General features: G+C 36.9%; 1 protein-coding gene across 1 annotated transcript in view; it reads right to left on the minus strand.

Moving 5' to 3' along the window:
• Window positions 1-25,359, minus strand: part of cdkal1 (CDK5 regulatory subunit associated protein 1-like 1) — a 289,248-nt gene that overhangs the window by 189,497 nt on the left and 74,392 nt on the right. The window contains exons 5-7 of the mRNA XM_087779017.1: window positions 24,761-24,857; window positions 20,408-20,456; window positions 13,823-13,943 (exon numbers count right to left, since the gene is read on the minus strand). Coding sequence (XP_087635143.1) covers window positions 13,823-13,943; window positions 20,408-20,456; window positions 24,761-24,857 — 267 coding nt within the window. The remainder of the gene's footprint in view (window positions 1-13,822; window positions 13,944-20,407; window positions 20,457-24,760; window positions 24,858-25,359) is intronic.

A 25,359-nucleotide genomic window follows, 5' to 3' on the forward strand; every position in this document is an offset into this window, starting at 1 on the left:
ACATGTTGACCTTGTATTCACCAAACATTTGCTGTGGTCTGGCTTGTTTTGTTTCGCAGCTGACTGTTTTGCACGTGTATGTGTGCGTGTGTGTGTGTGTGTGTGTGTGTGTGTGTGTGTGTGTGTGTGTGTGTGTGTGTGTGTGTGTGTGTGTGTGTGTGTGAAACCTCGCCCCCCCCATGTCTAGAGGGGAACTGTGAGCTTTTTTTTTTTTTCCCAACTTCTTGTTTTGTCTGCAGGCAGACCTCGAGACGGTGTTTTCATTTGATCAGTCTGGTCATTGTGAGGGAACAAGAACTGTTTGTTAATTTTCTTTTTCTTTTTTTTTTAACCAAACAGAAGTTAAATGGTGTCATTTACGAGTCAAGCAAACAAATTTTTACACCACAATTTGTTTGTAGCTGCCAGAAATATAGCACATTTGTATTCGTCTTGTCGAGCCAGGGTCGGGTCTTGGGGGTCGACGGCTTCAACCAGGCTTTTCTCTGACCAGACAAAATTATTCGAAAATGGACGAGGAAGAAAATAATAACTAAATCAATACCGCAATATTTGTTTCACCAAATTATACTGATATAAAACAGCAATTTTTATCCAAATTTTATTTCATTTTCATCAGATATCTTTTTTGGGGTTTGTTTACATTCAATTTTGTGTAAAATAATTAGATTATTTTAACTTTTTTTTTATTTGCTATCAACATGATATATAGTAAATATTCCCGACAGTTGCTCATGGTTCAAGTTGTAATTTAACCTCTGGCCGCTAGATGGCAGCAGTAATAATGTCCTCCTCAGCTAAAGAAAAAACGAAACGCCACGAGATCCCGAATGATGACTGAGGACGAGAGGATAAGGTCGACGACTACTACATATTTTTAATTTCAGTTCTATTACTTCAACAAAAAGAGAGTGAAACGATCACAAAATGTCACTAAAATTCAGTGTCCCATAAAAGCTTCGCGGAAGTTATGCGAGTGCATCGAAAAATGTTGTATCGTGAGATCAGTGTAATACTATGAACCTAATTCCCAGACCCCAGTAAATTTTTGTGTATAGTATAAAATATATTTTAATTTTTATTTATTTATGTTATTATGTACATATTTATAGCATGCATTCATTTTTTGTGTTGCAATTAAACTTCAGGCCTCTAGATGGCAGCAGTCGTTACAAACCACCGCAGCTAAAGGAACAATGAAATCCTGGTGATGACTGAGGACAAGAGGATACAGTTGAGCTTTTAAAGTTGATGTTTGGACATATTTTGGTTTGAAAACAAATGAAAGCAGTTACGACTTCGTCAAGAGTCATGTGGTCTGTAAATACTAAAACACCAGAGTAATACTTGACAATACTACACATATATCCTTGTTACTACAGTATCACGATATAACCCTTGTGATCCCAGCAGCCAAAGTAACAAACCGATGACTGAGGACGAGAGGATACAGTCGTCTTGAGTAGCTTTTAAATCCGATCTTTGCAGTTACGACTTCGTCAAGAGTCATGTGGTCTGTAAATTCTGCAACACCAGAGTCAAGTACTCGACAATACTAACACATATATACTTGTTACTACACTATCACAATATATCGTATCGTATCAAAAGATTTTTGACAAGACACAGCACTAGTACATCTAAAGGAATACCCAAATCCTGTGTGAGCCTTTCAATGACTGAGGACGAGAGGATACAGTGACTCCAGCAGCTTTTAAAGCTGATTTTTGGACATATTTTGGTTTGAAAACAAATGAAAGCAGTTACAACTTCTTCAATCACGATATAACCCGCGTGATCCCAGCAGCCAAAGCAACAAACCGAAGACTGAGGACGAGAGGATACAGTCGTCTTGAGTAGCTTTTAAATCCGATCTTTGCAGTTACGACTTCATCAAGAGTCATGTGGTCTGTAAATTCTGCAACACCAGAGTCGAGTACTCGACAATACTAACACATATTGTTACTACAGTATCTCGATATATCGTATCGTCGCCCCTGTATCGTGAAACATGTCGTCAGATTCTTGCCTCTACTTAAGACGTCTCGGCGGGCTCTTGAGGAATTTCCCAAACGAGTCGACCACGTCCACGTGTTCTACGAGCGACATACAGGAACACTCATGCAAATCCTCCTTCCAGAACCTGTCGGGTTTGTTCCGTACGTATGTTCCCGTCAACCGACACGCCGCCGTAATTCACTTACTCGGGGAGTTCTGCGACGTAATGTCGTGTAATGACACACAATCTCATTTGGTCAGAGAGGACACATCAATCTTCTTGGGAGTTTGCTGTGGGGAGCCCGGGTCCCTCCTAGAGCGCCGGGAGCATGGAGGTGGTTTTTTTTCACCCGTGATGCGAGTCTTTTTTCTTGCATCGGTGCGGCGGGAAAAGCCGGGGAAATGGAATAATATGTTCAGACCAGTGGAGCTGAAAACTAGCCATACATCGGGTTGATAAACAGCAGGAAAGGGCGACGCGCTACACAGGGTGTGTATGTTTGGCTTTAAAATATAATAATTCAAAGTATTTGCTTACTGTTGTGAATTCATACGTTTCCAATCTCAAGCACATATGGGATCAGAGACCCAAGAGAGAAGCCGACACTTTGGTTAAGTCGGAATCTTTACATTTCCCCCCCGTTATGTTGATGTTGCTGCTGATCCGAGCTCCTCGGAGAGGAAACAACCAAAAGATGAGATCATTGACCGACGATCAACAGGAGATGCAGTGGAACGTGGCGTATGTTTGTTGTGGTTTTTTTTGTTGAAGATACGCGTGATTTATCCGCAGATATACGTCCTGAACTGATATTAAAGAGAATGAGATTCATTGGCTCGAGGAGATAAACCTCGGCCGTTAAGGTAAAGTTCGCCTGTTAGAAGCAATAACCGTGAAAACCTTCTTCTCCGCCGTGGCTTGTTCTGGCTTCAACGGAGCAATTTCACCGGTAAACAAAAAGCTAATAAAAGCGTATGATCTGTGCCGGGACCGGATCCTTCCGTCTGTGGCGTCACGAGTGGGACGGTCATGTGATCTAGAAGTATTTTGTGAAGATAAACCACTGGAATATTTGTAGGAAGGATTGGATTACGTAGTACGAGGTATCAAAACACTTGATTCACCGACAGTCTACGAATTCTGTGTTCAAAATGTATTAGAAATATTTATCTTTTTGGTTATTTAGCTAAACCAAAAATGGAAAGATAAAATACAATAACTATGATTACATTAATTGTTTGATTATAATTGAAAATTGTTTAATTTGTCAAAAATTGTTTGATTATAGTTTTTAAAAATTGTTTGATTATATTTAAAAGTTGTTTGATTATAATTGAAAATTGTTTATTTGTTAAAAGTTGTTTGATTATAATTGAAAATTGTTTCATTTTTTAAAAATTGTTTGATTATAGTTGAAAATTGTTTGATTATAGTTGAAAATTGTTTGATTATAGTTGAAAATTGTTTGATTATAGTTGAAAATTGTTTGATTATAGTTGAAAATTGTTTGATTATATTTAAAAAATGTTTGATTATATTTAAAAATTGTTTGATTATAGTTGAAAATTGTTTAATTTTTTTTAAATTGTTTGATTATAGTTGAAAATTGTTTGATTATAGTTGAAAATTGTTTGATTATATTTAAAAATTGTTTGATTATATTTAAAAAATGTTTGATTATAATTGAAAATGGTTTAATTACAGTTGAAAATTGTTTGATTAAAGTTGAAAATTGTTTGATTATAGTTGAAAATGGTTTGATTATAGTTGAAAATTGTTTGATAATAGTTGAACATTTTTGATTGTAGTTGAAAGTTGTTCAATTACAGTTGAAAATTGTTTGATTAAAATTGAAAAATAGTTTGAGGTGAGAAAAATGAACGAAAAGCAGCAAATTGATCAGATATTGCGTCACAAGACTTAACGCTGACACAATTCCTGACTTTAAAAATGTATTTATAAGTAAAAAAAAACTGCATTTGAAAGGATTCTGGGCGAACAAAGCGCACAAAAAAGGTCCTTTTGAAGCAGGTTATTTTCACGCTCCCTCGAGGCCGGCAAAAGATTTCCACACGCGTGTCACAAAGAAACGAAAAGAGCGTCAAATGTTTTATGCATCGATCCAATGTTTGCCGCCATCGTCGTCTCTGTTTACCGACTGATTGTGAGCTTAACCCCCCGCGAGCGCCTGAAGGACGCCGGTGTGACCAGGAGATAAAGAACACCTTCAGCATCTTTCAATGACCACCACCAGGAACATACGTATGATATCAACACCTTTAACGGCTTTATGTTTGGCTTTAATCGCTTTTAAAAATCCAACGGATTCAATACAAGGTGTGTGAGCCTGAAGACCACGGGGGGTTCTTCTTCTTCTTCTGCTGACTCTATATTCCCACTACCTGCAGGAAACGGGTGATGAAGACCATTATGGGATGGAAACGAGTGCGTCAGATCGTTACCGCCCGACTCCAGCGCGTTACGGAGTTCACCAGGGCCAAATATGTAACTAAATACAGAAGAGGAAGAAGAGATAATGAAATGAAATGAGCTGAAACACTGGAACAAAGAGCTGTTTTTTTTTTTGTTTTTTTCTTCTTCTTCTGCTTCTTTTTCCCGACGCCTGCGGTCTAATGGCGATGGCTCCTCACACAAACAAACACACACACAAGTTTAATGATCCATTCCGACTGAGTGGCAGTAAATTCCTGCTTTATGATACCGAGGCGTCCCAGTGCAACTCGCACACAAAAGGACTTTTACTGTCGCCGACGCACACACTTAAGACGAGAGCCATCGCGTCGCCGCGGGCCAAACGCACACACACACACACACACACACACAGAACACACACACACACACACACACACACACACACAGACGTGCTTCCCTAATAGCATCAAGTGATCTAGAACTAGGACACAAAACAGAGGAATTAGAAGACAAAGCTGAGTATTTTTCTGGTCCGGAGTTATATATATATATATATATATATATATATATATATGAAGAACCGATGACTCTGGCCCTCGGGCTGAGCCGTGGAAGGAGGAAAAAAAAAAAAAAGGAAGAAGAGAAAAAGTGAAAATAAAGAAACAGCTCCAGAACGTTGGCAGCTGGAGCCTCCGTCAAAAGAGTAGCCGGGGCTGATGGGAGGGAAGCCTGGCGAGGAGTGAGAGATACAGGATTTTTATTCCCACTGGTTGAACACGACTAACTGGAAGATGAACTTGAGTGGAGGAGTCAACGAAAAAGTTGGTTGGAGAAGTTGCTTTTTTTTTTTTTTTTCCAAGTGGTCGTCCACCAGATGAGATGAGATGTTGGCAGTTTCCAAAAGGTCTTGGAAGTTCTAGAGCAGGGGTAGGGAACCTGGTCCAGAAAGAGCAGCAGTGGGTGCAGGTTTTCGTTCCAACCATTCAAGAGGACACATTTTATCCCATCAGGTGTCTTAGGAGTGTAATCAGTTGATTGTCAGTCTGGTGTTGCTTGTTCAGCTGAAACCTCATTGGTTAAACTGTACATGCTTGATCGGTTGGAACAAAAACCTGCACCCACTGCGGCTCTTTCTGGACCAGGTTCCCTACCCCTGTTCTAGAGGCTTCTGACGAAGCCTAGGAGTTAGTACTGAAGGATTTTAAAACTTGATTGATCTTTAATATATACATGAAAGTGTAGAGAAATATCTTGAAAATGATCTTGTAGACGACTGACGTCTCAGTCAAGGTTTTAGTCAAAAGGGCAATTTGATCAGGTCAAGGTAAAGAGGGCAGAAGACCCCTTGAAAAATTAAATATGTGACAATTATTATAGAATTTAGACCAAATTTAATCCAGAATGTTATTGTAAAGGAGCCGAAAAAGACCCATATGAAAATCCAAATGCGATCAATTTTGATTACAATTTAAACCACATGTATTCAATAGTAGGCGATCTGGAAAATTTTGAGACGGCGGTGTTTGTCATTTCTTTCTTTTTCACGATACTGTATCTTTATTCGACAGTACTCTATCTGGCTTTTTTCTATCCTTCAAACAGTTCAATAAAGTGAGTAAATGTGTACAACTTAGGTCCTCAACAGCTAACGGAAGAATGAAATCCTGCAAGATACCGGCGATGACTGAGGACAAGAGGATGCGGTCGACACTTTTAAAGCCGTTACCACGGATATATCCTACAGTATCGCTGTATATTGCAACATATAGTATCATTGTCCTTGTATCATATGTATCGTATCAACAGATTCAGGACAAAACTCAAAACTATTACATACCAAGTATGGGAGGTTTAACGGTTAGGGGGCAGAAGACCCCATCAAAAATGATATCTCTCCAATTTGAATGACATTTTGAGGATATGTATGAAAACACATGCTACATAAGTGAGATATACATAATTGAAGCTCTTTTGGTATTTGAATGGGGGCGGAAAGAGGGCAAAAGACCCCCAAAAAATTCAAATAAATAATATTTTTAATTCAATTTACACACCATTTTTAACAGAACATACAAAGTAAGGGAGATTTCCAGAATTTCAGAACATTTTATTCATTTCAATGGGGCGAAAAAAGGGGCAGAAAACCCAACAAAAGTGAAATACATCCAATTTGATGTTATTAAATCAATATTTAATCCAGTTTACATACAGTATCATAATGGAGAGTTCAGTCATTTAGGGATCATTTAATTAATGGAATTAGGTGAAAAAGAGGGCCGAAGAACCCCATTAAAAAACAAATATATATAATCTGGATTAAATTGTGTATTACAGTACACACAGAGTAATATATGATATGATACAGAAGTTCAGCCTTTTTTGTTGTAAAGGGCGAAAGAAGCTTGTACTTAAAGCACTTTTGTACTCAAAATACTACGTGTAAGTGATTTTGGACCCAGCCCTGAACTTTTGAGAGGATTTTTCTTTGCTTTTGTTTGGTTTATCAGATGTATTTTAATACAACACTTTGTAATTGATATTTTTGTCATTGATATCCAAGTAAGTAATTAAAAAATGTTATTTCATTTTCTTCAGATCATTACAAAACTACACCTACGTACCTGACATACCTGGACTACAGCGGCTCGTAAATAAACATCTAAGGTGTCAAACTGGTCCAGAAAAGGGCCGAGACGGTGCAGGTTTTGGATCCAACCATTCAGGCACATATAGTTGAACCAATCAGGCGTCTGGATACAGTAATCAATTGATTGTCAGTCAGGTGTTGCTTGTTTAAGCCGACACCTGATTGGTTAACGCTTGAGTGGTTGGAACCAAAACCTGCACCGTCTCGGCCCCTTTCTGGACCAGTTTGACACCCCTGAATTCTAGGGACTGATGTCGTGACTCGGTTCTACTCTCAGAGTCACATGACAAACACTAAATACTGTACATGTTAATCGAGAGCCCACCGGTCCATAGAAATGATCGCTTCGATAAAAAGCTGCCGCTCCACGGACTAAAAATCAAGGTAAAGCGAAGCCATCAATTCACCGCCAGATGCAACACTTAAAAAAAAAAAAATACATATTAGCATCTTTAGCGAAGGCTTCACTTTAATGTGTGTCACAGAAAGTGTGACGATGATGGACGTAACTGGGCTAATGGGACACTTCAAAACACAGCCACGGGGTACGCGAAGACACGCCGGACCGTGTTGATGATTGTTCCCCCTCTTAGGGACGGAATTAATTTAATTTGCAGAACGAAGCCAATCTTCATTTAATGTTCTTTTTTTTTTTTTGGATTCATTGCTGAGTCGGAGTTAAATCCAAACACATTTCCCTGTGATTTCTCCGATGTAAACCGTGTCCCAGGTGAACACGGCTGCGGGGTGTGTTTGGTTGATAATTGGTTTGATCCGAAGAATGATAGGATCTGAAGAGGGGTCGACGGAAGTGGATTCAAAGCGGATCGTCTCCAAACTTTTTTATTATAAACGTCACGTTTGGTTCGTTCTGAAATAGAGCAGAAGTGGTTTCGACTCCATCGGAGCAATTTCACCGGTAAACAAAAAGCTAATAAAGGGTATGATCTGTGCCGGGACCGGATCCTTCCGTCTGTGGCGTCACGAGTGGGATGGTCACGTGATCTAGAAGTATTTTTGAAGATAAACCACTGGAATATTTGTAAGAAGGATTGAATTACGTAGTACAAGGTATCAAAATTCTTGATTCACTGACTGTCAACCACATTTTTTGTTTAAAATTGACTACAAATATTGATCTTTTTGGTAATTTACCTAAACCAAATATGAAAAAATGAAATACAATAGCTATGATTACATTAACGAAGGACAGGAAGGTCTAAATGTAACTTGTGGATTTTTGTTAAAAATAGTACGCATGAAAGAATTTGGAAATTGCTTTATTATTAAAGTGGCAACGAGTTCCTCAGATACATTTTTTCATACATTTAAGCTTTGATTGTCTCTTGGATCATTTGTTAATTACGTGTGTACAAAATTTAAATTGAAAATGGTTTGATTATAGTTGAATTTTTTTTGATTATCGTTGAAAATGGTTTGATTATAGTTGAAAATTGTTTGATTACAGTTGAAAATTGTTTGATTATAGTTGAAAATGGTTCGATTATAGTTGAAAATTGTTTGATTACAGTTGAAAATTGTTTGATTATAGTTGAAAATTGTTTGGTTATAGTTGAAAATTGTTTGATTATAGTTGAAAATTGTTTGATTATAGTTGAAAATGGTTTGATTATAGTTGAAATTGTTCGATTATAGTTGAAAATGGTTTGATTATAGTTGAAATTGTTTGATTATAGTTGGAAATGGTTTGATTATAGTTGAAATTGTTTGATTATAGTTGGAAATGGTTTGATTATAGTTGAAAATTGTTTGATTATAGTTGAAAATGGTTTGATTATAGTTGAAATTGTTTGATTATAGTTGAAAATGGTTTGATTATAGTTGAAAATGGTTTGATTATAGTTGAAATTGTTTGATTATAGTTGAAAATTGTTTGATTATAGTTGAAAATTGTTTGATTATAGTCGAAAATTGTTTGATTATAGTTGAAATTGTTTAATTATAGTTGAAAATTGTTTGATTATAGTTGAAATTGTTTGATTATAGTTGAAATTGTTTGATTATAGTTGAAAATTGTTTAATTAGAGTTGAAAATTGTGTGATTATAGTTGAAAATTGTGTGATTATAGTTGAAAATTGTTTGATTATAGTTGAAAATTGTTTAATTATAGTCTAAACTTGTTTGATTATAGTTTAATTTTCATTTTTTAACTTCACGTTTGGTTCGTTCTGAAACCAGAAGTGGTTTCGACTGCGATAACTTGACTCAAAAGCGACATTTAAACGGTAAAAAGTCAGTAGAGAACACACCAGCACAATCTGGCGGCGTGACATTAACGTCGCACACACACTCACACACACACACACACACACACACTCCAAGAGCTCTGACGCAGACGCAGCTGAAACTGATGCAGATCCGAGTCCAGGACAAAGATTCTCTCTGTGGGGGTCAGCTGACAAATGCCACCAGTGATGTCACAGTGACCTCAGAGTAATATTTAAAAAGAGTTCATCCAGAACCCACACACACACACACACACACACACACACACACACACACGTACTCTGTGTGTGTGTGTCAAGTTAGCGACAACAGCAACTGACCAGACGACAGGAAAAGCAGATGTTTGAAGCGAAGGGATTTGCGGTAACACCACTGTTATTTGGAGGAGATTTGTCAACAGCCGCTTCACACGGTCGACATATTTGTGTAATCCCCGACAGCTCGAAAAAGAGTTTTCGGTTTTGAGGACAAACAACAAGAGGATTTGTTTGAGGCGGCGCTGACCCTGTGAAAAACAACAGCGAGTTCATGTGGATCAGCGAAGGAAGGACCTCCTGCTGGCGAGTGACGGACGTGACGCACACACTCGCACATGCATTCCGACAAACACAGGCTGACGACAGGTTCGCTGGAGTTACCTCTGCCAAGGAGGTCAAGAGATAATCTGTCTGCACCTGTACCGATATTGTCCGTGTTTCAAAATACCATCTGGATCCATAAATCATCTGAAGAATTGATGGTCATTCTCAGTGGTGCAGCAGGCGACGACAGCTCCCGGTCTTGCTCACAGCTACTGTGTGTGTTGTGCAAGCGGGTTTTCGAATGATGCTGCCACCTGCTGTCCATATACGGTACAACAGAGCACAGTGATATTTAATGGTAAAGTGACAATATATGATTAACAATTGATTGATATTGACTGTGTTTCAAAATACCATCTGAATCCACAACTCATTTGAGGAATTGATCGTCACTCTCAGTGGTGCAGCAGGCGACGACAGCGTTCGACAGGTTTTCGAATTATGCTGCCACCTGCTGTCCATATACGGTACATCAGAGCACAGTGATACTAAATGGTTTAAGTCAATGTTTTGTTTGAGAAAAGTACAAACCTGTGAAGTTTGTAATCTTGATTAAGGAATAAAAAGATTTCAAATAAATAATTTTATAAAGAAAAATAATTACAAAAATATTTAGCACATCGTTAAAACTCACTATATATAAAATAATTTGGTAAATTTTGAATTATTTTTTACAGATTATTTTTTTCTGACATGTATATATACAAGAAGTTCCAGTAGGCGAGGAAGAGTTGCTTGCTCACTACTTGGAACAGTGACAAATCCTTTACAATATTTGTGGATCCAGATGGTTATTTAGAACATCACAAACATTGAACCATATTGAAAACATTAAAAATAAGTTATTTTATGAAGAGAAGATGGTTAATTCCAACATATTTAGAAGAGAACATCGTTACAACTTAAACACTATATATACAAATTAATTTGTTGATTATATTAACTCTTTTTTTTTTTTTACAGATTTTTTTTTTTACATGTTTATATATATATTTATATACAGACAAGAATTTCCAGTAGGCGAGGAAGTGTTGCTTGCTCACTACTTAAAACAGTGACAAATCCTTTACAATATTTGTGGGTCCAGATGGTTATTTAGAACATCACAAACATTGAACCATATTGAAAACATTTAAAATAAGTCCTTTTATGAAGAGAAAACAGTTACTTACAAAATATTTATCAGAGAACATCGTTAAGAACTTAATCCCTTTATAAAAATTAAAAATAGTAGATTATATTTACTAGTTTTTTTACCGAATCCTTTTTTTTTTTTTTTTACATTTATATACCTATATATATCTACTGTATATAGATATATATACAGACAAGAAGTTCCAGTAGGCGAGGAAGAGTTGCTTGCTCACTACTTAAAACAGTGACAAATCCTTTACAATATTTGTGGATCCAGATAGTCATTTAGAACATCACAAACATTGAACCATATTGAAAACATTAAAAATAAGTCATTTTATGAAGAGAAGATGGTTAATTCCAAACATATTTAGAAGAGAACATCATTACAACTTAATCACTATATATACAAATTAATTTGTTGATTATATTAACTCTTTTTTTTTTTTTTACATGTTTATATATATATTTATATACAGACAATAATTTCCAGTAGGCGAGTAAGAGTTGCTCTTTCACTACTTAAAATGGTGACAAATCCTTTACAATATTTGTGGATCCAGATGGTTATTTAGCAACATCACAAACATTGAACCATATTGAAAACATTTAAAATAAGTCCTTTTATGAAGAGAAAACAGTTACTTACAAAAATATTTAGAAGAGTACATCGTTAAGAACTTAATCACTTTATAAAAATTAAAAATAGTTGATTATATTTACTAGTTTTTTTACCGAATCCTTTTTTTACATTTATATACCTATATATATCTACTGTATATAGATATATATACAGACAAGAAGTTCCAGTAGGCGAGGAAGAGTTGCTCTCTCACTACTTGGAACAGCGACAAATCCTTTACAATATTTGTGGATCCAGATGGTTATTAAGAACATCACAAACGTTGATGTGTTCAATATCGCATTATAATCATTTCCTGAAAAATGCATCATTTTCTTTTGGTACCAAATTATTTTTAGAAAAAAGGAAGCACGAATTTTCATGGTTTACATGGTTACTGAAAATATCTTCTCCTTGCTCTTCCTAAAATGTCTGGTGATCCGAGCGGAGGTGAGTTTCAATTTGGGCTCCATGTAGACGAGAGCAGCTTAAGACGCTTACGAGCAACAAGTCAACTCTTTAGGAAAAACCCTTTAATACCTCGTAGGCATTAGCTCAGCGAGTAACACCAGATTACAGCATAATCGTGGTATTATCTTCAACTGTGCAAGGTGGACAAAAAAAAAAGATTGTTGTGTTTGTTCCCGACAAGCCGCTCGCTCTGATGTCATACATGTGCAGCCAACGTCAACACAACATATTCTAAAAATAACACAAACATATTCTCTCCGATCGATATCCCTGGAAATGTTGCTGCGTCCACAAGTTGTTTACTTCCTGGTTTCGTACGTCCAAGTCTAATTTAAAGTCCGCGGAGATGTCGGCCGACGTGATTGATGGATTATCATCAGCGCGGGTCCGGCTCAGCGGAATTACTCAGTTGTTACCCTTTTTTAACGGGTCCGCCGAGGACGAGCCGAGGGGGTTCGTGAGGACACACACGTGTAAACCACATGAAATGACCCCATAAACCCGTGGCCCGAGGTGTGTTTGTACACACACGAGTGTAAATAACAGTGTGCGTTCATGTGCAGCACTGAGAGTTGTGTTACGTTTAGGTGTGGAATACAGGTGTACAGCAATATTTTTATACAACTCAAGATATGAGGCTAGAGATACAAGCAGGTGGAAAACTTCAGTCACACATCAGAGAGTGAGACAAGTACAAATTAGAACTTATTACATTTTTTATCACAATAATATATAAATATATATTAAATTGTTGTTGTTTTGTTATTTATAATGGCGTAATACCAAATAGATTGATGTGTTTTTTCGATATTACTATTACTAAATATAACTCAAAAAATAAATATATGTATATTCTTTATATTCTTATTTTATCATTACCATTTATACGTAGTGCTAGCAATACGTTCTAAAATCTAATCTGTTTTTTAAATTTTAGGAAAAAGAAAAACAAGATTTAGATTAGATTACAGTTTTATTATATTTATATATATAAAGTTTTAAGTTATACTTTTTATTTTTAAACTTTATATCCAATTATATAGATCAAATAAATGTAAAAAGTAAATAAATTAATACAAAAAAGTACAGAATTAACTGTTATAAATAGTGCTTAAGTTAATTTTCCCTTTAAAATATCTCGCATAGTAATAGCTTTAAAAAAAACAAAAAAACAACTTATATTAAATGTTTGTATTCCTTAAATAATTCAAGGTTGAAAACTTAAATATAATTACAATTTTCACTCCTAAAATTGATAAGAAGTTTTATGTTTTCCACAATAAAAAAGAACAATAACAAAAACAACAAATTATTCCATTAAAAAATCTATAAACAACAATAAACAATAATGTTTTTTTCATTATTTTTAGCTTCAGATATCGTGTGTTTGAGTAAAAAATAAATGTTTTATTTTTTTCAAAATCGTCAACAGAAAAAAAAAAAATCTTTAAACAATATATCGCTCAGTTCTGGTTAAGGGTAAATACATTAGACATACATACACAAGTATATCTTCATCATGACGGTTTTTGAAAAACTAATAAAAATGGTTTTCAACAAAAAAAATAGTTTCAATTACAAATTTACTATTATATAACGCATTTTATTCTCAATATTTCAGTTTTTTGAACAAACTAAATTAACCAACGACCATCTTTTGTTACGTATACGTCAAATATTATCTCACCCGGTGTTGATGGAGATGATCTCGATCAGCGGGTTCTTCCTGATCTTGGGCAGGTCCAGTCTTGCTCCTCCGAGTCTTCGTCCTCCATCTTTCTTTTGACCCAGAAGTCGGACGGAGTGACCTGGACGGAAAAGAATGTAAGAAAGTCAAATAACCAACTTAAAACAACCATAATAATGCATTTATATGAAGTCATTGTAAATTGTTGCATGATTGTATACACAGTAGGATCGTGGTATTTTGATTCTATGGTATGTTGGGATCTCTACAACATTTATAGCTGACCTTGGTAAAAGAAAATTGAATTTTTCAAAAGTGTACAATAGTTTTTCAGGCTCATCTCTGAGCCGTGTCCAGCCTCTGGTTGAGGACCTCGGGGGTCTTCTGCTCGCTAACTTACTAATGTGTGTGTGAGACGGAGGCGCTGAGGGATGGAATTGTCTTCCTGTTTTCATCCGCTTTACATGGGTCTCCTGGGAAGGTGGGCTCAGGGCAGGAAGCGTGGCCATCAATTGGTAGATAAAAATGACAATCTGCCCCAGAGGAGGACAAAGAGCCAATCGCTGAGGCGTGACTGTCGTAATATCCACGACGCTCCAGGTGGAAATGAGGGGGTTCGGGACTTCTGGCTTTTTTCTCGGAGCATCTGTGTACGCAACTTTTGATACGATCGATACGAGGGAAACAATTTCATGTTGGATCTGATATTCTTCTCTCTTGCAAACCCTTTATCTTAGACCATCGATCATTTCATCTGCAACAGTTTAGAGGCGAGGGATCATGAATCCACCTCTTTTTTTATCTTTTCATTTCATATTCAATGAAATTAAATGGATTTTTGACCGTTGTGTGTCAGTGTTGTGTATCAACACAAACAACATAGTGAGGAATCATTGTTGACACACATTTATTTTAAATTGAAGGGGAAAAAAAACGAGTTTTAAACAAATAATAATAAAAAATGTTATTTTCCTTTAACAAATGTAACACATGAGCAAACAAATCCTTACATTAATTTAATGTATTATTTGTATATCCTTTATTTATGTATTCTTTTTTTATTTTTATAAATAAGTTTATTGATATATATTCAACAATGTACACATTTCACGGTGAAAATGCTTTTTTCTGTCTTTTTATTAAACAAACTAAAGTCCCCCAAAAAAAGCATTTTTTGCCCAAAATTTCACCAAAAGTAACATCAATCAATTTCCCTTCAGGAACTTAAAGTACAGACGGGTTTCCCTTTATAAAAATGCATCATGACTTTATTACTTTATTAACTTCCATTATTTAATTTGAAGCAAAATACAGAAACATTGTTCATCATTTTTAGCAGAAAACATGTAAAAATGCATTAAAGTTCACGACGTGAGCGCAAGTGTAAGTGAAAGGCTTTTATTTTTTCGAGTTATTGATACATTTACGTCAAATTTTTGTAGATTTTTTTAAATTAATTAAATTATTTAAGTTTTTTATTTAGAAAGTTTAGACTTGCATGCGTTTCAGTTTTAATTCATGGTCTGTGAACATTAAAACAAATCATTAAAATATTAAACAAAACCTAATCTGTCGATCAAAAACCTTCCTTATATTAGGTAAAACTTTCTTGTTGAGGAAAAAAAAACACTTTTAAAAACAAAACAAAAACAGGACGACTGAAAATATAATATTTTAAAGTTACAATATGAAATCTAGAAAGAAAGCAACCAATATGCTGATAATAAAAGTAAAAGCAGTTTCAGGCATTTTCAGAGCTAATCCTTTTTTAACTTAACTTAAACATTTAACTTAACTTGAAATAGTGATCGTGGCTCGAGGATCCGTCGGCTGATAAACGACATTATTTGAAGTTATTTATCATCTTTGTTTGCTCATAAAAGTGAAATAATCAATCAGACGTTCCTCACCATCGGTTCGACTTTAAATAAAGCCGGATCAAGATGATAGATTCTCGGGGGCCCCGGGGCCGAAACATGTGGTCAAAGCATGTCATGTTTGATAAAAACCCTCTTGTTACCGCAGATGCTTGACCCATCTTAATATCAAACTCGCCGACCAAACGATGGGAATAAAAAAAAACAAAATTGACTCCTTCCATTGTATCGTCTCAGGGATGCACCGGCGGCCAAATTCAATTTTAGGGGCCGAAGGGGAGCCATCGGCGGAGATGAAATACTGGACTTGTTGCGGAGGAGAAAAAAACTGGAGGGAACGCTGCCCAATTTGTCATCTCAATTACAGAGTTGAAAGGGGCCACAACTGCCGTGATGGAAAACCCCAAAGACACGACCCAATACCACTCTCTAGTCACCGACTCCTCGACTCCGGCCCCTTCTTCCTTTCTTCAATCTCACTCTCCTTTGTTCCCGGGACCCCGTCATAAATACAAGCAGACATAAATCCTTCCATAAACTCATAACTGCCCATTAGAACATGCTGGAAGAGAGGAGGGCGGAGGGGGGGGAGACGGATGGGTAGGAAGGATGGATGGATGGCTGGAAGATGAAAAAATATATCACAGATGAAAGATGTATAGGAGGGGCAGATGGATGGTGGGATCAGAAGAAGGAAGAGAGCTAAAAGGATGACCTGTTGACCCGCGTCTGATGTCTCGTAAGTGGTGGGGTCGCCTCGTGCTCCCCGGGTTGATTGTGAAGCCGAATTGAAGGGGGTCGAGGGTGAGGAGGGGTGAGGAGGACGAGGTGGCGGATCAGCGGGTTGGGGACAGGTTTAATGTTTATCATTGTCTTTGGACTGGTTCGGACCAATCAGAACCTTTCGTCGACCAAGAGTCAGAAGAAGAATTCCAACACGATGGATGGATTTTTTGAAACTACTTTTTTATTTTTTATTTGAAAGTTAATTCACTATTTTTTTTATTTGCTTTATTTTTAATCGATTGTTTATATATTATTATTATTTATATATTTAAGGCATTGGTTTACTTCTCAGCATTTTGCTGTTACCCATAATACCTACACGGCAATCATTTTGTTATGTAAACGACCCGATCATTGTCACACCACAGGAGGGAACATGCTGAGAGAGAGTGGGAGAGAGGGATTGGTATGTAGATCAATAAATAAGTATTCTATTTATAATTATATAGATAACTAACAATATATACATTCTTCTTGTAAAGGGGTTGACATATTTGTAAAACTTTTTGATGTTTCAATACGTATTATTTTAAAACATATTTTTGGTTACATCATCTCTAAAAATAAAACCTTAAAAAGATCAATACAACAAGATGACAAATACACATGTATAATTGACCACGCTCAAGTGATATTGATGAGAAGGTCATTTGATCCAAGACAAATATGAGGCCTGGTCTCATATTTATGTGCAACTCAGAACTGGACGGTTCAATCGATGACGTTAGTTCTGATCCACACCAGAGGGTTTTGACTTACAAGCAACTTTGTAGGAGAAACAATTGAAAGGGGTTGTTGAGGACCAGGTTTATTTGCGTTTAAATGTGTCATCAAAGTGTCAACAACTAGAGATACAGCTCAAATATTTCAGTAAGTCTTTGAATCAGCAATTAAACGACCAATTAATGTGTATTAACACCACATTAGCCTGTTATTATCTTTACTTAGTAGCATCTTGTTCAGTTCAAACAAAACTTTAATCAGTGAAAAGGATAGTAAACAAGTAATTTGTAATTAATTAAAATGTCTTTTGGGTTTAGAAGCGGACTTCTCTTTAGAAAAGGTACCAGTAATGAAGTCGGTTGTAGATTTTTGGGGTCTGGACTGGATCAGATTCAAAACTGCTCATGGTTGATATCATTGTTATGCTAAACAAACTATGCTAAACCATCCCTTTAAAGTACAGTAAACCACTCATTTTCGACTCACCCTCGTGTTGGGATTATTTTCAGAGTAATCTTTTCCTTTTTTAGAGTTATAGACAAAAATGTTTGTTCATTTTAATGTAGCGACTGGAGCTCAGTTGTATTCGTTTTTCAAATAGCTTCATACTGCTCGTCTTCAACGTCCCTCTTGTATTAAGCATGAAAAAATTGTTTTGAAAAAACTTTAAAAAGGTCTGTTTGTAGCAGAAGTTATAAGTCTCTCAGTTACAATTCTTTGTATCGAGGCTTCAATACAAGGTTATAGACGAGCACTATGGAGGTATTTGGACGAAGACAACTGAGCTACTGTCGCTACATTAAAATGAACAAACATTTTTGTCTATAACTCTAAAAAGGAACAGATCACTCTGAAAATAATCCCAACTCTTAGTCGACATGGGGGTGAGTAGAAAATGAGTGGTTTACTGTACTTTAAAGGGATTTGTTAGCGTAGCTTGTTAAGCATAACAATGATCTCAACCAAGAGCATGAGGAGAAAATGAGTGAAAAAACTGTCAAAAATGTTGTGATTTCAGTGAAAAACAATTGCCAATTTCCAGTTCTCGTCCCTCACGGTTGTTTCCTCGATGGCGGATTATATATATGGAGCCGTGTTTGTCCTGCTGAAATAAGGATCACGAGGTTATGTTGTTGCTATATAGCCTCTGATCTGAAGCTAAGTAGATACATTAGCCCGTCTAACCTTTCCTTCCCCCCCGACCGCCGCCGCCGCCCCCCCGTGTCTATGACAGTCGCTCACTAAATCTTATGGAATCCTGGATCGATACGACGAGGAGGAAAACAAAGAAATCAAAAAAAAAAGAAGACGTAAATCGACGTCTATACAAATGTCAAACGATGAGCTCCTTTGCTTAACGTTCCGCTCTCCCTGGAAGAGCAATTAAAACATAAGGTTACAAGCGTGAATAAAAAATGCCTTTTTTAACAGTCGCGCCGTTACAAAGTGACAGTTAATTCTTTTAACAAGGAGACAAACGGAATCGACGCTCACACACTCTGGCGCTCGTAAAAGCCGCACCAGACCTCCCGTCATGTGGAAAACAGACACTGGAAGCAATTTTTAGGTGCCGAGGAAAAAAAAGAAAAGAAGATGAAGAAGAAGAAGAAGAAGAAGCGTGTCTATTAACAAGTTCGTCGTCAGGCATTTCAGCGGCCATTACCGAAGGCAAATCCCCGAGCTTAAAGGTTTACACGCGAGGCCTGGGAAGCTACAATAACAGCCCTCGATTTAACACAAGGTCATAAAGGACGGTAATGACACTCGCAGAATTAGGTCCTATAGAAGAGCGAGGAGAAGTTATAAGACGACAGAAAGAGAAACGAAGGGAAAGGGAAGGACGGTGAAATCGGGCGTTTAGCGTTGATGGCGGAAAATTAAAGCCTGGGTTTTGATCGTCCTTCATTAGGGCTCGTGGCGCAAACTAGTTACTCAAACACACACACACACACACACACACACGGAAGCAAATTCAATCTGTTCTTTATTAGCCGACAGCTGGGGGTGTATGACGGCTGGACTGGACGCTCGCACACTATAAACTCTGCCTGACCTTCATTAAACAGTCGAGTGCAGTGGATCGCTAATAGTTTAAATGGATGACCTGATCACTTCCAGCGGACTCAGGCTCACTGTCAGGGGTCGCCAACATCACCTCCCGACAAACAACAAAATACGCCGGGCTGTAGCGCTCAAAATAGAAATACAAGCAAAGGAAACTGCATTGTTGAGGTTTTTAAAATAAATAAATCTACATTTAAAAGTCTATATATTCTAATGGCACTATTATAGTTAATCTAAACAAGAAGGATCTGTCTCGCCTGTAGTTAATACAAAACTCTGCAGCAACAATTCTGAGCGGCTCTAGTAGAAGAACTCACATTTCCCCGATCCTTGCTTTTCACTGGCTGCCAGTTTCTTTCAGGATCATTTTAAAATTCCGGTTCTTACTTTCAGATCTAGTCATGGTCAGACCTTCCATCAGTGATCTGAGGCTTTTAAAAAGTACATCAGACTTTCATAGAAGTTCCCCTCCCGAAATACAGGGGGCGCTGTTGTAGGTGTTACTGTTTGAACAAAAGTCATCATAAATTGCCAAGTAAGAACACGTTCTTGTCTTTTTGGATTTAAAATTATAATTTTTATGAGAATATGCGACAACATGGATATCAATGAGAGATTAAGCTTTAAATAATAAAAGACAATATTATAACCAGACTGTTTATGAATTATTGTTGTTCAGCCAAAGAGATAATAAGTTTAATCTTGATTTAAAAATGGAAATTTAAGTTTCTTTAGGGCTTCTAGAAAAATATATATTTTTTTTTACACATGTTTCACAGTAGAATAAATGCAATTATTAGATATAATTAAAATCAATACTTCTTTTAAATCCTTCTATATTATAACTGGGTGTTTTTTTTTTAATATTCAAAATATACGTGATTAAAAAAAAAGAAAGATTTGTTGAAAAGTCAAAGGTAACAGGTTATAAATGGTCAAAAAAAAAGATATATAAAAGAGATATCTTGGATGTACTTTATTGTTTATTAAATTCTTCATTTTAGAATTTCTCTCACTCAAAAATAATTTATTCAGGTTCATTGTGTTATGGTAAGTCATGGTTTAAAACCTTGTTTAATGCTAATTAAAAGAAAGTGTGTGTGTGTGTGTGTGTGTGTGTGTGTGTGTGTGTTACCTTTCACTGCCTCGTCGACAACTTCCACCACGCGATCAATCTGCTGCACCTGGAGACAGACGCACAAAAGTTCATTGACTCACACTGCAGGACAACAGTCGACACCGAAGGCTGCGTATCGACGACATCCAAACATAATTATATTAAAACAAAGCCGGCGTGTAAACGTGGACAAAAGACAAGACAAAGTGTTTTATGCTGCGAAAGGTTGTGTTTGTGTGTCATTATGTTGAAGAATTGATTTAGATTTTACACAATAATAAAGTGTATGAGTGTTACTATCAGAATATTAAATGGTTTTATTTAAAATGTAAGATCTTAAAGGTTTGAGTGTTTGAATTAAAGTGTGTTTTAAAAAATATATATAATGTAATTCAACAGTTTATCTGTTTAATTAATTTTTTAATTAGTACAAATTAAGTATTTGTATATTGAAAGGTTGAACTTGTTTTTGTTTTTTTTAATATTTTAATTTAAAAACAATTTTAAACATAGTTTGATATTTATTTCCGATAATTCAAAAATATATTCCATTTTTTTGGAGCCTTTTAAAATTCAATATATATATATATGTTTGCATTATTATAATATTTTAAAACATTTTATATTGAATTTAAAGGGCTAAGATTTAAAAATATTTAACTTTGAAAATATATTTTTGTGTATTTTATTTTTTTAACGATGGATTTAAAAAACAGACTTTATGTATACGAATACATTTATTAAATAATAATAGAATATCAAACCCTGTTTTGAAAATTATTGAATTATTTAAAAAAACAAACTATGTTGTTATTGAATTAAATTAAACAATATGAAACAATTATACCTTTAAAGAAATTATTGAATTCCTTTTATTAAAAAGGAAATTAAATCTACATATTTAAAATTCAATATATTCTGATGGCACTTTTATACTTAATCTAAACAAGAAGGAGCTGTTAATACAATACTCTGCAGCCAGAATTCTGAGCCGCTCTAGTAGAAGAACTCACATTTCTCCTGATCCTTAAAACTCTTCACTGGCTGCCAGTTTCTTTCAGCATCAACTTTAAAATTCTTACTTTCAGATCTATTCATGGTCAGACCTTCCATCAGTGATCTGATCCAGACTTACACCCCAGCTCGGGCTCTGAGGTCTGTGGATCAGAATCTACTGATGGTTCCTGAACACGCTTCAGGACCAGAGGAGAGAAATCCTTCCAGGCTGTTGCTCTGAAGCTTTGGAACCATCTCTGTGTTCGATGATCTACTGACTCCTTCAAGAAACATCTGAAGACACTTTTATTTGTGCTTTATTTTCTGGGACTCCAGTGTTTGTCTTATGTGTTTTATTTACAGCTAAACAAATGAAAAGATGGTGAAAGAGTAAACAACAAGAGTAACAATAATCATGAGGCTGCTTCGACCTCATCAGTGCGATCATTGCCTTCAACAACAATAAGATCTGCAGCTAGAAAACCTTATAATGGGCTCACGGTGCTGAGATTGATGCGCATTGATGTCGTGTTTACAACATTCGCTGTAATCCTGCCGTTACACCGCGGCGTGGACGAGCGCGAGGCGTCCCCCGTACAGGATGTGACACGTCCAGGTCGACGACAGCGGCGAGCTCGTGCACGACAACACGTCGGGCGAGACAAAGGCTCTTCGACCGACCGTCCGACCGACCCCGACTGAACAGGAAGCAGCTCTTTTCATCCGCGACACAAATCCAACAACGGCTTCTTTGAATCTCATTTGCATGAACCACCAACTGTCACCGCGTCGTCCGGTACCAGCAGAAGACGTGTGTGTGCATGTATGTGAGATCGTGTGTGTGTATGTGTGTGTTTGTGTGTGTTCTGAGGCATGTTTTCCTGTCCTGTCTGTATCGATGCATAATCCAATCTACTCACGACAATGAAAGGAGTAAACTTCCCAGCTGTTTGTGCCCGAGGCTCTTACACACAACACACACACAACACACACACATACACAACACACACGCGTGTGTGTGTTTATCTGGAGGTAATTATATTACACATACATGCCACTTGATTTGAATGTAATTATGTTACACGGTGGCATGTTTGCTTTAATGGAAATGCATTATTTATGGTAAAGGAGAGTTAATCCAACATTTGAGCCACTCTCCAGCCCACCCCGCACTCTTCCCATCATGCATTATGTTTCCAGACACTTTTCCGCAATCAGCCTCCGACATCAGGCAGGTTTGATTTTCTACTCTTTCATGAAATTAATTCTGCATAACGCGACGTTCTTCCATCCGGGGAGCGGAATAAACAAGTCATGCGGATTTTTGCTGTTTACAAATTGCCGTGTTAGACGTACAGGAATTATTTAGCTCTGCTAAGCATTCAATAAATTAACATGTATGAGGCGAGACTTTTTGATTCTAATGTGTGTGTGTGTGAGTGTGTGTGTTTATGCTCTGGGGCGTCAACTGTTTTTCAATGTAAAGTTAAATCAACGGTAAACAAAGTTCTTTACATGTTCACTACATAGAATTGACGTATATCTCTCTCTAACTTTGTCAAACTTTTACATGTATTCCACTCTACCTGCACTCTCTTCTTCATCTTTTAGATTTTTTCACTGTGGCCTGAAAATATTAACTTTTTATTCCATTTTTTACGTTGTTCTTTATGCTTTTACTATGATTTAATCAATTCCACCATTTGCTATTGTAAGTAGTGGATTTCAAACTATATTATCTTATTATATACTGTATATATTTACATAGAATCAATGTCTTTTTTGTGTTTTTTAAATTGTTTATATTGATTTCAATGTATGGTGCATTCATTCATTCTTTCATTTTCTACCGCTTTATCCCTTATGGAGGTCGCGGGGAGACTGGAGTCTATCCCGGTTTCATTGGGCGAGAGGCAGGGGACACCCTGGACAGAATGCCAATCCGTCGCAGGACACACAAAGACACACAACCATTCACACGCACACTCATGCCTATGGCCAATTTTCCCGAGTTCTCAATCAAACTCTGTATGTTTTTGGACTGTGGGAGGAAACCGGAGTGCCCAGAGTAGACCCAGGCAAACCTACAAACAGAGTAGAACATACAAAGTACACACAGAAAGGTCACAGGTTGGCTTGGCTTGGAAGCGAACCAGCAACCTTCTTGCTTGTCATTTTGTCACGAGAATAAATCCATGTATTTACGGGAAATGATCTGGACTCATAATGATGGGAACGTATCATTCTAATCTAGTGGTGTTCTGGAGTTTCATCTGGATCTGGGAAGCTTTTGAAGGATTATGACTTCTAACGGCTTCTGTTGTTCCGTTCAGATTTATTTTTTCTATCTCTTAAATAATAGAAGTGAAACATTTATGCGACAACAAGCTCATCGGAGGACGTACGCATCGACTCAATCTATTAATTACGGGGAAAAAAAAGTCACCTTGAATCCAAGACCAGGGACCAGAACCAAGACACAGATGCCACAATGAATCGCAGTGGTCTACTAAAGTTAGACCTCCTACAAAAACAAGGATTCAAGGCTTCAGACCAGAGGTTACGACAAACTAAACTGACACCGACGGGGGGCTTATAAATACTTTTAAGTGCCAAATGTGGCCCTTTAAAAGGACCAGCAAATCATTCATAGATTTTGTCTCTGGTATCTTAATCAACTCTTCTTCGCTCAATTTGTGAATACTGCGCATCATCAATCCTGGAAGTCTCCACCTACAAGGGACTCGTTGTATAAACAAAGCGGGGCATGATTACAGCTGGCCGGAGGAGGAGGAGTGAAGCCATTATTACGTCATAATTGTCTCCGCTCTCGTAACCTCTCCTTCGCCCAGATTTCAGAGCAACTTTTTTTTTTAAGTAATAAGTTCAAAACGTGGTCATGATGAAGGACTTACTGCATCTTGGAGACTTCAACATTTGACTCAGGAGAGTTGGAGTTTTCACATTAGTTGCCCCCGTAATAATAACAAATTTAACCTTTTCTTTCATTTATCAAATCACATTTAGTGTTGCTAACGGCGTGGATGTTCTTGTGCTGAGCAGCTATTTTCCTCCCTCGCATCCTGTGTTCATTTGTCCACCCTCTTCACCTCGGTGCTCTTGTTTTCTGGGGATGTATATCGATCGGCTGCGCGGCGGGGCGTCCGAAATAGAACACACACAGCAGGCTGGCAGCAGGTGAACGACGAGTCAAGCGTCTGCAGTTGTCTGCACTTTTTTTCTGCCCGGCAAAGGTCACCGGTAGACGCGGGGAATAAAAAAAAAAAAAAAAGTTCCACAAAAAGCTCATCTTGCTTTGCACGATATACCGAGAAACACATGAGAAGGCGTCGGTGGAATGTTCTCTGAACGTACCCCGATGATGCTGAGGCCCTTCAGGTAGTCCATGCGTGGTTGTGCTTGGGGGACGCAACCGGCCACCACCACCTTCTTCTCCTGGTCCTGAGCTTTTCTGAAACATAAAAACATTGTTATTAAAGGTGTTTATTGATAAGACTCTAGAGTGGATACGTATCACGATACAAGCTACGATATGATATATTGCAATACTGTAGTAACAAAGATATATTTGTAGTATTGTCGAGTACTTGACTCTGGTGTTGCAGTATTTACAGGCCACATGACTCTTGACAAAGTCGTAATTGCTTTCATTTGTTTTCAAACCAAAATATGTCCAAACATCAGCTTTAAAAGCTGCTGGAGTTACTGTATCCTCTCGTCCTCAGTCATTGCAGAATTAACAGACCACATGATTCTTGACGAAGTCGTAACTGCTTTCATTTGTTTTCAAACCAAAATATGTCCAAACATCAGCTTTAAAAGCTGCTGGAGTTACTGTATCCTCTCGTCCTCAGTCATTGCAGAATTAGCAGACCACATGATTCTTGACGAAGTCGTAATTGCTTTCATTTGTTTTCAAACCAAAATATGTCCAAACATCAGATTTAAAAGCT

Source organism: Callionymus lyra, chromosome 17, assembly GCF_982586985.1.
Source record: "Callionymus lyra chromosome 17, fCalLyr1.hap1.1, whole genome shotgun sequence".
Lineage (NCBI taxonomy): Eukaryota > Metazoa > Chordata > Actinopteri > Syngnathiformes > Callionymidae > Callionymus > Callionymus lyra.